Raw genomic sequence first — 16,129 nt, 5'->3', positions numbered from 1 at the left:
TTTTAACTGTTCATTATACAATTTGGATTTGGATTAGAAATTCTTGTTTTAATGCACAGCTTATTTCCTAATTCTCATTGTCAGCTTTCAAAAGCCTCATACGTCTGTGCTCTCCAGTATTACAAGAAGAACCACCTTGACGCTAGGACATTAAGTCATCTCCTTGTACTTGATTCAGAGACGCGTGGTGAATACTTATGCGCATGCCAGGCTCTGTACTAGGCACTGGGGATAAAGTGAAATAAACTGTACAGACTTTTCCCCGTGAGTATAATAACTAAAGCAGCCTTTGGAGGCAATGGAGACGATTCAGACTTACCACTGAGTTTGACATAAAACCGCTGTGGCCATTACAGTTTGCTCCTCATGATTTCAAGAATATATGAAACCACCTTTAAAAGAAATTTTAATTTATTAATTAAACTTTCATATTCTAGTGGGGTTTACATCCTGAATAGAAACCAAACACTGGTGCTTGAAAAAACACATGAATCACGCTGCTGCTAGGATAATCACTGTATCAGATGAACAGTGAAAGATCACTTTCAGTTGGATTACTTATGGGAAAATGTCACTCAGGAGTTAGAACTGTGTTCATTCTTAAAGGATGAGTATGAGAGAAATGGAAAATAGAATGAAGGCTAATTTTGGCTGAGGGACACAGTGACAGAGGTGGGATTTAAAATCAAGATATATTTAAAGAATGTGGATACCTAAGTTCGTCTGGAGTGAAAGGTTTGTATTGGTAACTAGTCAAAGATACAATCTGGTAATGGAAGATAAGATTTGACTGTACTGTTATAGTAGTATGTTCTGAATCCTAAATTCATTTACAGTCTTTTAATATTATGTAAAGATGTTATCACAATGTACAGTTTTCAGTTGTATCAAGAATCTAAATAAGTCTTTATACCCCTAAATATGTTCTGTAGATTTTGAGGTCAGAGTCCTTTAGCCCTACTCAGGTTAAAATGATGTTTTGTTTTTCAGTTACTTACACGCCAAGTCAATCATCCACAGAGACCTCAAGAGTAATAGTATCCTTCCTGAAATTTCTGCGAAGTTTGAAAACATCCTGACTTTTTCTTCTGCATTTTGTCTTCACATTATGTAAAAAGTTTTCGTGCTAAGTTCAATAAACTGTAAATAGAATTAGTAAATTAGTTTGCATGAGAATATTATGGAACAGGATACTACAACCAGCTTTTGATTTCTAAGTGATTAAGCATTACAAGAAAATCTATCAAAAGTCTTTATAATATATTAGACTTTTTTGATTGATTGCTTGTAGTCTATGACCAATGCAAAACTGATTTCCTTTTAGCCCTCTGAACTTTCTCAGCGGTATTTGAGGTATCACTGAAGACTTGAAATTACATGAGAGAGACATTATTTTTCTTCTTCCCTAAAAGCCCAGGCTCAAGTCCTACTTGATCAAATGAAGAATCCTTAGAGCTTTCCCAGCTCTGCCAAAGGATATTTGGGCCTCCATGACTAAGTCAAATAGGGAATTTCAGGAGATCCCACAAGCTTAGGAAAGCATCTCACCTCATCCTCATAACCTACCAAGTCCCCAGAATTCATAAGAGTGGATCTTATCAACTAAATAGAACTAATTATTGTTTAGAACATATTTATTGACTTTAAGTACTGCAATTTTTAAAAGAATATCATATTACAGAATTACAGAAAGTGGACCTCTTACCTGAAATCTTCATAATGCTTGCTATATTAGGAAATTGAGACCTATTGTTTTCCTTTACTTACTACACCTCAGATATATTTCTTCATGAAGACCTCACAGTAAAAATAGGTGATTTTGGTCTAGCCACAGTGAAATCTCGATGGAGTGGGTCCCATCAGTTTGAACAATTGTCTGGATCCATTTTGTGGATGGTAAGAATTGAGGCTACTTCTCCATTGATTAAATTGTTGGCCCCTAAATGTTCTGAGTTACTAGGAAGTCATTGACTTAAAAGTATTTTCATAGCTCCCAGTATTCATGGACATAAGTGCTATCATTTTTATATAAAATAGGTTTTAAGTTGTTTACTTTTAAAAAGAATATTATCTAGCCAGTTTCGATGTATTTAAAGAGAAAATTCCATTTTATAAACAGTGTTTTAAGTTTTCTTCAGAATTATCTGTTTAAAATAATTTGTGTTCCAATCGTTCTGTGTACCCTATTTGAAAAAACAAATAAGCATTTAAAGCCAGTGCGGTCTGCAGCCATTATTATCGAGGTTTTGCTGAAACAACTACTTTTAACAGAGAGGCTGTGTCACATTGTTACATAAGCCTAAACTGGAAAGTTACTTTCTTCAGACTAAAAAGAATCTCCTAATCATGGGGCAGCTGTGAAAGGAAACACAAGAAAGAAAATGTGAAAGCAAGATGTTGAACATGTCAGCCTTATGCTGCCTGCACGGCTGTGCTCGCTTTCTCTGTTCCCATTTCTGCCTGGTGGAAGAGAAGAGCTGGGTTCGGAAAGAGGCGCTGGGACTTGTACGCGGTTAGTCCGCGGTTCCTGCGGCCGCAGGGAAAGGGCAGTCCAGGGAGTGGTTGTGGCGGCCGGGACAAAGGAGTCGTGTGGAAGCCAGTAGTCCTCGGGAGCTCCTGAGATCTGTTCAGAAGGCTCAGAAGGTGTTTCCTCCTTGGGATCAGAGTTCCTTCATTGCCTTCAGCCAGAAACAACACATTTGCTGTAGATTAAATGCAGAAGCAAATACGAGAACCTAGCCTTCTGCTCTTAAGCCAGACCTTAAAGAGAATAGCCATACTGTCCCAATAAATGTTTTTTTGTTTTTTTTTTTTCTAAAATACATTTTTCATTAAAAATTGGTGATCTGGGTTAACATGTAATGATTATTGTAATATTTAATTTTTTTCTTTTTTTAATTTTTTATTTGTTTATTTGACAGGTAGAGTTATAGACAGTGAGAGAGAGACAGAGAGAAAGGTCTTCCTTCCATTAGTTCACCCCCCAAATGGCCGACACGGCTGGTGCTGCGCCGATCCGAAGCCAGGAGTCAGGTGCTTCTTCCTGGTCTCCCCTGCGAGTGCAGGGCCCAAGCACTTGGGCCATCCTCCACTGCCCTCCCGGGCCACAGCAGAGAGCTGGCCTGGAAGAGGAGCAGCCAGGACTAGAACCCGGCACCCATATAGGATGCCTGTGCCGCAGGCGGAGGACTAGCCAAGTGAGCCATGGCGCCAGCCCCTGTAATATTTAAATGAATAAATATTTTAAGCTTCTCAGTTAAGTTTTAGTATCATATTCACAGAAATAATCCCTATAAACAAAAGCTCTTAGAATTATCAGTAATTTTTAATAGTGAAAAGAAGTTCTGAGACCAAAATGTTTGAAAACTACAGCTATGAGCTGAATACAGGGTATCTGAAAAGTCGCAATGTGATTTAAACTTTAAATGATTTGATCCATGGTAAGGCTTCTGGAATGCCCTGCTGGAAACAGAAAAGTTACAAGAGATTTTGAAGCCATATTTGCCCAAATGCCCGGAGTTTTAGGTAGCAGTCCCCAAGAAGAGAATTCCAGGGTAGAATCAGGAGCTCATCAAGATAAGCCCAGGGCTAAATTGAGCTGTGATTTCCTAGGACATAAATGGAAGAAAGGGTGCAAGAGAAGACGAGAAGACGTGGGTCTTGACAGTGACCTCGTCCCTCTTTCCTGGCGGGTTGCTTGACAACCTCGGATTCTGTCTGAAGTGCTGAGTTGGACTAGTGCCTAATTTAATGCCTATCCTGTTTCTAAGATTCAATAATTGAAGTTTGCTAGATTTTTAAGTTTATTGTCTTTAACTGATAAAGGCTGATTAATCATTGTAATCTGAATCTCAAGCACCTTTAAGGCACATACTTGTAGCACATATGGTAGTGTCTCCTAAGAAGATAGGGAAAACCAGGTCTTAGGTGCTGAAATTACAAAAGCTAAAATTATGAAGAAGCAGTTGTCACATGTTTTAAAGGTGTGTTTATTGTCATTAGTGTGAGAAAGTTGGGCCCACTCCAGTCTCCAGGTTTGTCCTTACTTTTTCAAAAACATTAAGCAATTTGTGTGTGTGTGTGTGTGTGTGACATGAAGTTATGTTTTTTCTTCCAATTACTATTTTGTTTGTACTTGGATAGATGGGATCATACTTTATTCCATTATCATGAGTTTTAAAGCAAATGAATAGCCAATAAAGCACTTCATTGTTAAATAAATCATCCTCATTGGTATTATCTTCAGACTAGGAGAGAACTAAAAACCATTTGGTCAGAACTAAAGTTATGGGGTCCCCTGAATTACCTACAATACACTTTGTTTTATTTAGCTTAGAGGAGAAAGAAGCCTTTGTGGAAATTTTTACAAATTAAACCACTAAAACTAACAGTAGTCAAGCATTTCTTATAAATAGATGACATGCAACTTTTTATCAAGCCATCTGACTACAATGAAATGAAAGTAAAATTTTTTAAAAGACAGATCTTCAACTGACTTATACTCTGTCACAAGAATTGACTTGGGCTTTGAAAATTGTGTCTTCACCCTAATCAGCAGCCTCTCAGTACTCTGACTCGTTCATCACTTCAATTCTATGTGGTATATTTTGCACTTATTACCAAAAGCAAGTGTCAATGACATAAACGACGAAAGCAAGTATGTGCCACCTTCTCTTCCACCCGACCTTCTACTCTCTTGAGGATCTCCCACAGACCTTCCATCAGTGATTGGACGTTAGAGTCACTTGGGGAGCTTTAAAGGCCAGTGATGTTTGGATCCCACTCGGGTTCTGATGGGATGTTAATTGGATTAGAATGTCATCTGGGCTTCCCAGGTGATTCTCGTTTGCACCTGTGGCCGAGTGACATACTGCCTCTCCGTGTGAGACGGGAGCCTGGCCCCGCGTTTGTGCCGCTTTTGCAGTTAGTACTGCTGTTGCTAGCAAATTGGATGTTTGCGCACAGTTTTCATTAGTAACCCTTCAGTTTCTTTAATTCCTTCCAAATGAAACAATACAGAAAATGCAAAGTGAAAGAAGAAATCTTACCATTTATTGCATTTCATGTGAATAAGAAACCTAATTATGCAGTGCAGTGACTGACGTGTAAAAATGTAGCAGATACGAGGTGGTCTGTTTCTTTGCCCAAAAAGCAGCAGTCAAAAGATCTTCTGTGCCATCTTCTACTAAATATGCTGTCTGTTGCTTTTGTTGGTAAAGCATCCATAGCACATTTATTTCATGGCGTGGGGGAGGAGATTTGAGTTGATCAGTCTTGAAATTTTACCGTTATTTTCTGTGGTGCCCTCAGGTAACGGAAATCACTTGTACTAAGGAAATTCTGAGACTTCAATTCTGAGACAGTTACTACAGTACTTGTACTGTTTCCCTGTATTTGATAATTTTATAAATATAGGTCTAGTGTTTCGTGAGTCAGGAATAGGAAAAAATTGATTGAGATAGGGTATATCATGGGAAGAATTCAAATGCCAATGATGGTTATTTTGTACAAAAAGAGAGTGATTAAATAATGAAATTTTAATAGTTGATTATGGAGTCTCAGCTAATACTGCCTCATTCAGAGTTTATAGTTTTTTTTTTTGTTTTTTTTATTTTTGACAGCAGAGTGGACAGTGAGAGACAGAGAGAGAAAGAGAAAGGTCCTCCTTTACCGTTAGTTCACCCTCCAATGGCCACTGCGGCCGGCACACCATGCTGATCCGAAGCCAGGAGCTTCTCCTGGTCTCCCATGGGGTGCAGGGCCCAAGCACTTGGGCCATCCTCCACTGCACTCCCGGGCCACAGCAGAGAGCTGGCCTGGAAGAGGCAACCGGGACAGAATCCGGCGCCCTGACCAGGACTAGAACCTGGTGTGCCAGCGCCGCTGGCGGAGGATTAGCCTGTTGAGCCGCGGCGCCGGCCTATAGTGTTTTTTTTTATAGAGGTTTTTTTCCTTCCTCTTTCTTAATCTTTTTGTTTCTTTGACCCTTAATATGAGATATAACTACATATTAGATGGATTTTTTTTTTTATGGTAAAAGCATTGCTCTGGGAATTATAGTAGTTTGTTTTCCGTTTTTACTCCGTTAAAGAATAAACAAGCATGTTTTTCTTTTTGTGTCCTAACAGGCACCAGAAGTAATCAGAATGCAAGACAAAAACCCATATAGCTTTCAGTCAGATGTGTATGCATTTGGGATTGTTCTGTATGAATTGATGACTGGACAGTTACCTTACTCAAACATCAACAACAGAGACCAGGTAAATATTGACTGTCTCTTGGGGTTGTTTAAGAAAGTAGTTTGTTTTGTTTTTGGTTTTTTAAAGGTTGATTAGTTGATTTGAAAGGCAAAATAGAGATCTTCCATCCACTGGGTCACTCCCCAGATGGCCAAGGCTGAGCCAGGCCAAAACTCAGGAGCCTGGCACTCCATGCAGGTCTCCCACGTGGGTGTCAGGATCCCGAGCACTGGGGCCGTCTTCTGCTGCCTTCCTAGACACGTTAGCAGGGAGCTGGATCGGAAATGGAGCAGCCAGACTCACACCAGCACCTATATGGGATGCCGGTGTTACAGGCAGCGGCTTCACCTGCCGTGCCACAACAGCAGCCCCAAAGACAACAGTGTACTTCTTTCCTTCCTGGACTGCTGCTCTCTGTCCCTTACAAAATAGCCTCATGGAGCTGTTAGCCTTTGCTGTCTCAGCCGCGTGACGTTCAATGAGGCTTGTACAGCTGGCCAAGGGAAGTGCGTTACCTTCCTGAGATGGCCTCGGATACCTCAGCATTTTGAAAAGTAAGTGTGTGTTTGTGTTAAGAGAGAAATTACAGCAGTTACACTGTTAATATATTAGAAAACAATGGTTGCTCATATAAACTGTGATTCGAAAATAGACTGTGGTTTGAATTGGAATCACCTGGGAAATTTGTTTAACAGTGGAGATATTGGGGCTGTGTCGTGGCATAGTGGGTAAAGCCACCATCTGCAGTGCTGGCATCTTATATGGGTGCTGGTCCGAGTCCCAGCTGCTCCACTTCCCATCCAGCTCTCTGCTATGGCCTGGGAAAGTAGTAGAAGATGGCCCAAGTCTTTGGGCCTCTGCAGCCACTTGGGAGACCCAGAAGAAGCTCCTGGCTCCAGGCTTCATATTGGCCCAGCTCTGGCTGTTGTGGCCATTTGGGGAGTGAATCAGAGCATGGAAGACCTTTCTCTCTCTATCTCTGCCTTTCAAATAAATAAATAAATCTTTAAAAAAAAAAAAAAAAGTGGAGATACTGGAAAAATTTCTGATTCAGTGGGATGCGGCCCAAGCACCTACATTCTTTTTTGTTTTTTTTTTTTTCTTTGAAAGGCAAAGAGAGAAAGATACCTTCCATCTGCTGGTTCACTCCCTACATGCCTATAACAGCCAGTTAGCAGGAGCCCAGAACTCCTTCGGCGTCTCCCACATGGGTGGCAAGGACCCAAATACTTGAGCCTCATCTGCTGCCTCCCAGGGAGCTCATTAGTAGGAAGCCAGGTCAGAAGCAGAGCCAGGTTCAGACCCCCAGAGCACCCCAATAATGGGATGCAGGGCTCCCGAGTGGCTGCTTAACCTCTGTGCCACAACACCTGCCCTGATACCTGCATTCTCATTGTTTCTCAGACGACTTTGATACATGCCACAGTTGAGAATCGCCAGTCTACGGAATAGAAAATGAAAATAGGAACTTTCTGTGTTTCATCATAACTTTTCCAGTGAATGGAATGTAGATTTTGTGTATAAATGTGCTGCTTAACATAAGCAGTGTGTTTCTTTTGGTCAGTATCTCAAGTCTCAGTCTTTTTGTTGAAAGCTCTGAGAGGCTTTTCTCATTTCAACTGTCCTGTGATATCAGGGAAGTAACCCAAATCTTCCTGAACTCCGTGTATGTTTAATAAGCACTAAATCCTACTTGTGTGATTTTGGTCTTAATATTCTGTGTTTTGAGGATTTAAAAAAGTAACTACGTGTTCGCCCGTTTCATCATAAAACTAAGCTTTTATTCTTCCTGTAGCATTAGAAGGTTTAGTTGTGATTTTTGAGTATTAAACAACATGGCTTTGGTTGTGATGATAGGCTGTCTTAAGCCTGCATGAAATTTTAATCACGGGAGACAAAAATATTAGCTAAAAGCCACAGTTAAGAGCTTGCACTTTGTAACAGATTTAGAGTCAAATTGATGAAGTTTGTGATGGCAGTCTAAATTGCAAAATTTTCTCTTATTTGTAAGTTTCATGTGCTCTGCCCTTTACAGTCATAGAAATTGGGCCATATAGCCTAATACCCTGTACCATGTTCACTTCTCTTATGCATATTACTTTTCTGGAAGATTGCTAGTAATGTTTAATTTTAGTTGATTTATCATTAAAACTACAAATTATTAAACTTTTATGTCATAAGAGCTGGATAAAATTCATGTTTGTGATTATTTTAATATGATTGTGGTTTAGAAACAAGTATTATTATCTCCAAATTATGGATAAAAACAACCCAGAGTTCTGTACTCACTCACCCACTTCTTGGCATTTTAGGTGCTTTGTCCTTCATGGGAGTATAATAAATTGATGTGGCAAGGGCTTACTCTCCATGAGAGAAGTGAGTGAGTGACCAACAGAAGGGTAAGGCCTTTACTAGTTAATTCTTTCTAGTAGTGTAGCTAGAGCCTCTGGAATTTGCCAGTGTGACATCAACTTAAGTATTTGATGAAGAATGAGGAGGTGAAAGGGTATTACACTCTTTCTACTACCCCCATACTACTATATTACATTCCAGTTTGCTTTCTTCAGATGGGTACTTTTCATGGAACTCCCCATTTTGAATGGATAACATCACTCTTCTTTAATGAAGTAACCCCAAGTATTGTTCCACCCCATTCCTTTGATTGGAGTTTTCTTTTGTTTTCTGTTATACGTTGATCTCCATGGTTTTCAGATTAGACTTCTGTTTAGGAATCCAGGAACGTTCTTTTTCATGGGAAATGAGACAGCTGATTCTTTACACGCAGTGTAAGTTCCATTCACCTGCACTCTCACACCCATAGTCTGAGGAGGTAGGTTCTGCCTGTAAGTTCAAAGCAGGACTCCAGCAATGCAGTGTGATGCAATGACAGGCCTTGGACTCAAGACCTGCATGATCGAGGCACCTTACTTCTCTGTGTATGTTTTTTCCCTCCTCAATTACAAAAATAAAAGAGATTGGGGACAGACTTTTGATGCAACAGTTATTGCAGCATCCACAACGCTAGATTAAGTCCCAACTCCTCCACTGTAATCCAGCTTCCTGCTAATGGTAACCTGGAAGGCAGAAGGTGGGAGCTCAAATACTTGGGTCCCTGCCACCCAAGTGGGATTCCAGGCCCCTGGTTTAGCTCAGCCTAGTCCTGTTTGGAGCATTTGGAGAGTGAATTGGCAGAGATAGATCTCTTTGTGTGTCTGTGTGTATCTGTGTGTGTGTCTCTTTCCCTGTCTCTCTCTCTGTGTCCCTCTCCCTCCTTCCTCCTCCTTCTCCCCACATTCTTGATGCCTTTCAAATAAAAATAATTGTTTTAAATAAAATATTGGACTAAAGAATTTCTTCCAGTTTTAATGATCAGGTTCTTTCTTGAAATAGGTCTCTTAGCTCATTGAAAGATGAACTTTGCATAGTGGTATTCCTTTTTACCTAACTTACTCTACTGCTGAAAGTCAGAGAAATTACTTTATCATTTTTCCCCTCTTTATCATTCCACTCTCGTCTCTAGTCACTCTATTCTTCCCTCCTGCCTTACAGCTTCTCTACTAAGCGGGGTTAGTACTATGCTCATTTAAGCTAGGTATGTTGACTTTATTGTCATGGCTTCTTTTTTCTTGGAGCAAAAGTACTATGTCATCTTAGAAGAAAGTAATAACGTTTATCATTTCAACTACATTCCAGTTATTATTGCTGTATAACAAACTACCCAGAATGTGTGGCTTAAAACAACTTATGAAGCTACAGTTTAGGCTGTTCTTAGGAAGGTTTATAATTATTTCATTTTACGTTGTGTTAATTAGAGTAACTTGAATAGTGTTAAAATTACCTACTTCCAAAATGACACATTCCTGAATCTGGCAAGTCAGTCACAGCTGGCACGTGGAAGCTCAGTGAGGACCCAGGGTTAGGGCCTGGGTTCTTCTCCACCTGGGTCTCTGCATGAGGACCTCTCTACAAGCTACTTGGTCCTTCTCAGAGCATTGGTGCTGGGCTCAAATGACAAGATCCTAAGAAACAAGAGAGAATGAGTATCAGTGTCTTACCAATAGGCAGTTATTTAATAGGAAGTGTTTCTAATACCTGCCATATGCAAAGCACTATGGAATATACAGAGATTCAAAGAATTGAATATAGAATCCACTCTCAGTGCATCTGGATTTCTGTTGCGGTAGCAGGAGGTGATGTTGAAAATCAGCCAACACATGCTTCAGTACAGAAGAAAATGAAAGGTTGGGGGCACCAGGAGTGCTCAGTTCAGATTAAGAACCAGTGCATTTTTTTTTTTTAAGATTTATTTTTTTATTTGAAAGTCAGAGTTACACAGAGAGAGAAGGAGACACAGAGAGAGGTCTTCCATCCGCCGGAACTGCACCGATCTGAAGCCAAGAGCCAGGAGATTTTTCCGGGTCTCCAGTGTAGGTGCAGGGGCCCAACGACTTGGGCCATCTTCCAGTGCTGTCCCAGGCCATAACAGAGAGCTAGATCGGAAGTGAAGCAGCCAGGACTCAAACTGGCACCCACATGGGATACTGGCACTGCAGGCAGTGGTTTTACCCACTCCACCACAGCGCCGGCCCCAGTCCCAGATTTTAAGACAAGGTTAAGATTTTGTGGCATCTGAGCTGTGTGCGTGTTCTATCATGAATTACATCCTTTTTCCTTTCTGCTGGTTCTTCATCAGTCAGTCCCCCACACCCAGTCTAATAGATGTTCATGGAAGAGTGGTATCTACTTTATGCTCTGCACTAACTAAATTCTGTGAGGCATATAAAATATGACAGTTTGTGGGCTTTTTTTTTTTTTTTTACATTCTTCCTGAAAGAACTTTGAAAAACTGTGTGCTTCCTTGTACATTTTTAAATTGGCATCTCAACATTTTTGTTTAAACTTTTCAGTAATTACAAAAAAATATGATTTTTAGTATACTCTGTTAGCCTTTGTAAGTAGACTACTCTGTCCCTCTTTTAAAACATGTCCATTGACAGGCGCTTGGCCGGTTAGGACGCTGACACCCACAGAGCAGTACCGTCACTTGCTGCCCTGCTTCTTGGGTTCTCACTTCCAGCCTTCGGTTTATTTGGACCCTGGTAGGCAGTGGTGATGGAGCCCAGCTTTTTATTATTGGAGACCCTTGGGGGCACTGGCTTAAGTTACTGGATTCCTGCAACCCATGTGGGAGACGAGGATTGAGTTACTGGCTCCAAGGTTCACAGAGCAACTGTTGTGAACATTTGGGGAGTGAACCCGTGTATGGGAGCTCTCTGTCTCCCTGCCTCTCAAATAAATGAATAAAAACTTAAAATATATCCAGCAAAATCTGAAAACTATACTATAGAGATTTGATACCAATGATCATTCATTTTTAAAAATACAAAATCTCGGCCGGTGCCGCAGCTCTCTAGGCTAATCCTCTGCCTGTGGCGCCGGCACCCCGGGTTCTAGTCCCGGTTGGGGTGCCGGATTCTGTCCCGGTTGCTCCTCTTCCAGTCCAGCTCTCTGCTGTGGCCCGGGAAGGCAGTGGAGGATGACCCAGGTCCTTGGGCCCTGCACCCACATAGGAGACCAGGAGAAGCACCTGGCTCCTGGCTTCGGACCGGTGCAGCACTGGCTGTAGCAGCCATTTGAGTGGTGAACCAACAGCAAAAAGGAAGACCTTTCTCTCTGTCTCTCTCACTGTCTAACTCTGCCTGTCAAAGTAAATAAATAAATAAATAATACAAAATCTCTTCATTAATTTTAGGAAGTTTCACATGGTTCCTTTTTTCCCTGCAAATATTATTATATTTTCCACCCAGAATTTTTTCTTAATATACCATGTTTTTCAAAGATTTGTTTATTTTTATTTATTTGAAAAGCAGAGTGACAGAGTGAACAAGATCTTCCATCACCATTTCACTCCCAAATTGGCCGTAACAGCTGAGGCTGGGCCAGGCTGAAGCAGGAACTCCATCTGAGCCTCCCGTGTGAGTGCAGAGGCCCTAGCACTTGGGCCATCCTCCTCTGCTTTTCTGTGCTCAGTATCAGGGAGCTAGATGGGATGCAGACTGGCACTCTGATATGGGATCCAGACATTGCAAAAGGCAGATTAACCCACTGTGCCACAATACCAGCCCCTACTGTGTTTTTATGCTATAAAGGTTTCTATTGATTATCCAAGTCAAATTTCTACAAGAAATATATATAAAGTTTAGAATTTTTTAAAATTTCCTGTGACTAGGACCTGATTGTTAATTTAAAAAATGCTCGGGGCCAGCACTGCAGCATAGTGGGTAAATCCGCTGCCTACAGTGCTAGCATCCCATATGGGCGCCGGTTTGAGTCTCGGCTGCTCCTCTTCCGATCCAACTCTCTGCTGTGGCCTGGGAAAGCAGTAGAAGATGGCCCAGGTCCTTGGGCCCCTGCACTCGCATGGGAGACCTGGCTCCTGGCTTCGGATTGGCGCAGCTCCAGCCATTGCGGCCAATTGGGGAGTGAACCAACAGATGGAAGACCTCTCTCTCTGCCTCTCCTTCTCTCTTTCTGTAATTCTGACTTTCAAGTAAATAAATAAATCTTTTTTAAAAATTCTCAATTATGCTATTAATATTATAAGACATACTAATTAAAATAACATGAGTTTTAATAGACAGAAGCAGGAATTTTTTGTTCTTTTCTTTTTTGAAGGAAAAATTTTGTTGGAAATATATATCTAAGTAAATGACGTGAGCCCTTTCTTTTCCTTTCAATTGGTTTGTATATCTTGGATAAATACGACTTTTCTGCTGGAACAAGCTAAGGCTTGTTAGTATCAGTCCTTTCCATTATTTTATTTTTGAAGATATAAATACTAGGAAATCTTATTTGTATTTTTTATTTATTTGAGAGACAGGGGTGGGAGGGGATGTGGGGGCAGAGACAGAGAAATCTTCCATCCTCTCTGGTTCACTTCCCAAATGCTCACAGCAGCTGGAGCTAGGCCAAGCCACAGCCAAGAACTGGGGTCTAAGTCTGGTTTCCCACATGGGTAGCAGGGCCCGTGTGCTTGAGCCATTACTGATGTCTTTCAAGGTTCACATCAGAGGGAAGCTAGAGGCAGAGCTAGGACCTGCCCCAGCGCCGCAGTGTGGGAGGTGGGTGTCCCACACAGTGTCTTAGCCGCTGTGCCAGATTCCCGCCCCTACTGGGAAGTGTCACTCATAATTAGACAGGAAAGTGAGGGTTTTTGTTACAGACACGCACAAGATATGGTGATTCTCAGACCACACACAGGTTCAAGGATTCACTAACAGGACTTATTGGAAACTTGCTAAAACCAACATAAGATTCACCAAAAGCTGTTAGACCCACAGTTACAGTTATACAGTGAAAGACTACAGATTAAAATCAGCCAAGGGAAGGTGGTGTGGATGGGGCAGAATCCAGAGGAGTTCCTGTGATCTTGCGTTCACCCCTCCCAGTGGAGCTGTGGAGGTGTGCAGTTCTCCCAGCAGCAGCGGCGTGTGGTAGTTCAGATGGAGTGTGCCGGCAGGAGCAGCTCCCGGCAGCCTTGCAGTCTGGAATGACTGCTGGGGCTCCGCCTCATAGGCATGGCTGACTATGGACGTGGCTGACCTTAATTCCCAGCTCCTCCGGGGTCAAGCTGATTCATATGACTGAAGCCCTCTCTAAATCACGTTGTAAGCATAGACTTTCTGGCATGGCCTAGGGTGCCCAGATAAGCACTCTGATAAAGCAGGACATTACAAGTGCTTAGTATCTACTTCCCAGGAGCCAAGGACAAAAGCCAGCCTTCTCTTTGAGCAAGGTTAATTCCTGACTGTGCACCAACCATATCACTCAGTCATTTGGACTCATTCCTTCACTTTTTAAAAAAATTTATTTGTTTATTTATTTAAAGGCAGAGTTAGAGAGAGGAAGAGATAGAGAGCTTCCTTCCCCTGGTTCACTCCCCAAATGACCATAATGGCTGGAACTGGCCTGGTCCAAAGCCACGGGTTGGGAGCTTCTTCCTGGTTTCTCACATGGGTGCAGAGTCCAAGCACTCAGGCATCCTCTGCTGCCTTCCTATGTACATCAGCATGGAGCTGGATCGGAAATGGAGCAGCCAGGACTGGAACTAGCTCCCGTGTGGAATGCCGTTGTCACAGGCAGTGGCTTTACCCACTATGCCACAACGCCAGCCCCTTGAAGTCATTCCTAAAATATACCAAAAACTACATAGTAACTTGTCATTAAAAATTATTTGGGGGGGGCTGGCACTGGCACATAGCAGGTAAAGCCACCTCCTGTAGTGCTGGCCCCCCATATGGGTGCTGTTTCAAGTCCCAGCTGCTCCACTTCCAATCCAGCTCTCTGCTATGGCCTGGGAAAGCAGTAGAAGATGGCCCAAGTCCTTGGACCCTTGCACTCGCATGGGAGACCAGAAGAAGCTCCCGGCTCCTGGCTTCGGATCGACGCAGCTCCTTTGCAGCCATTGCAGCCAACTGGGGAGTGAACCAGCGGATGGAAGACCTTTCGCTCTCTGCCTCTCTCTCCCTCTCTCTCTGTGTGTAACTCTTGACTTTCGAATAAATAAATCTTAAAAAATAAATAAATAAAAAATAAAAATTATTCTGGGGCCGGTATTGTGACACAGTGGGGTAAGCCCCTCCTTGTGACACCAGTGTTTTATAGGGGCACCTATTTAAGTCCTGGCTGCTCCACTTCAGATCTAACTGTCTGCTAACATACCTGGGAAAAGCAGCAGAAAAAGATGGCTCGAGTCCCTGGGCCCTGCACCCACTGGGAAAGCCAGAGATGAAGTTCTAGGCTCCTAACTTCAGCCTCATCCAAATCCTGGCTATAGTAGTCATTCAGAGAGTGAACCAACAAATGAAAGATCTCTCTCTCCCTCTTCCTCTTCCTCTATCACTCTGCCTTTCAAATAAAAATTAGTTGAATGGCCAACTGACAATTCAGTTAATTTTGTTGATTTGAAACCAACTGTCTTATAAAGGGATTTGTACCCATTTATTAGATCCCAGTTGGATACCAATATTTGGAAATATCGCTTTGATGCCCACATGGATTTGGCAGTCCAGAATGTATAGTACAGTTAGATTCCATATGTGTAAAAGGTATGCCTTTACTCTAATGTGAGAGTGGGGCCTTAACTACAGGAGAGATGAGAAAGAAAGGTAACCTTTATATTTCCACTTGAGAGGTCCTCGGGCAAATCAGTTTTTTAGGAGGGTGTAGGGTAATTGATATAGAAATTAATTCCCTTAAAACTACCATGTCTGTATATTTCTGGTAGAATCTTCGCGGAACCCTAGCATACTTCACCCTAGTTTGCAGACCATACACATGTGACATGGTTAATCAGTAAAAATGTATATTTCACCTAATTGAATTGTTAAACATTGAAAACCTCTTATGTCCAGAGGCAGGGTAGTACAGCTTTTAAAAGAAGAAAAACAAATGCATAAATACATGACTGTGAGATAGGTGCTCTGCTCTGTGAGCATCCATAGTCACTGGGGAGCACAGGTGAGGTCCTTATTCAGGAAGGTGAGTAGCCGTGTAAGGCGGTCAATGTCACCATACCTGCTGTGAAGGATGGTACCACTTTTCCGTCAGTTGGGCCTTGATTCCCCTGGATCTCTGATAGCTGGAGACCAGGGCCTGGGAGGGCACTGCAGGAGAGCAGAAGCAGAATCAGTGTACAAGTGGTCGCAAGCAGCTTTGCATGATGACCACAAAATACCTGATGCAGCTGACTTGATAAACATAACAGGTTTATCTCACTAGCAGTTTGGGAGACTCAAAGTCCAAATAGCATAAGTGCAGGTGTGGCAACCTCTGTTTGACTACATCAACCCATGGTGTGGATTTCGATGGCGGAAGCTCTTGTCAGACTG

At 42.0% G+C, this 16,129-nt stretch overlaps 1 protein-coding gene across 4 annotated transcripts in view; it reads left to right on the top strand.

Moving 5' to 3' along the window:
- The window catches only part of BRAF (B-Raf proto-oncogene, serine/threonine kinase), a 200,715-nt gene that overhangs the window by 171,130 nt on the left and 13,456 nt on the right, over positions 1 to 16,129 (top strand). For 3 of the 4 annotated variants that reach the window (XR_009865529.1, XM_062186971.1, XM_062186840.1), the window contains 3 exons: positions 991 to 1,037; positions 1,778 to 1,896; positions 6,129 to 6,260. Coding sequence is in view for 3 of the 4 variants with exons in the window: in XM_062186971.1 (XP_062042955.1) it covers positions 991 to 1,037; positions 1,778 to 1,896; positions 6,129 to 6,260 (298 nt within the window). In the remaining variant the exon portion in view is untranslated. Of the gene's footprint in view, positions 1 to 990; positions 1,038 to 1,777; positions 1,897 to 6,128; positions 6,261 to 8,551; positions 8,639 to 16,129 lie in introns of all 4 variants that reach the window. The other variant, XM_062187056.1, reaches the window with a different exon arrangement.

Source organism: Lepus europaeus, chromosome 1, assembly GCF_033115175.1.
Source record: "Lepus europaeus isolate LE1 chromosome 1, mLepTim1.pri, whole genome shotgun sequence".
In the NCBI taxonomy this organism is placed as follows: domain Eukaryota; kingdom Metazoa; phylum Chordata; class Mammalia; order Lagomorpha; family Leporidae; genus Lepus; species Lepus europaeus.
This window is presented reverse-complemented; position numbering and strand designations above follow the sequence as displayed.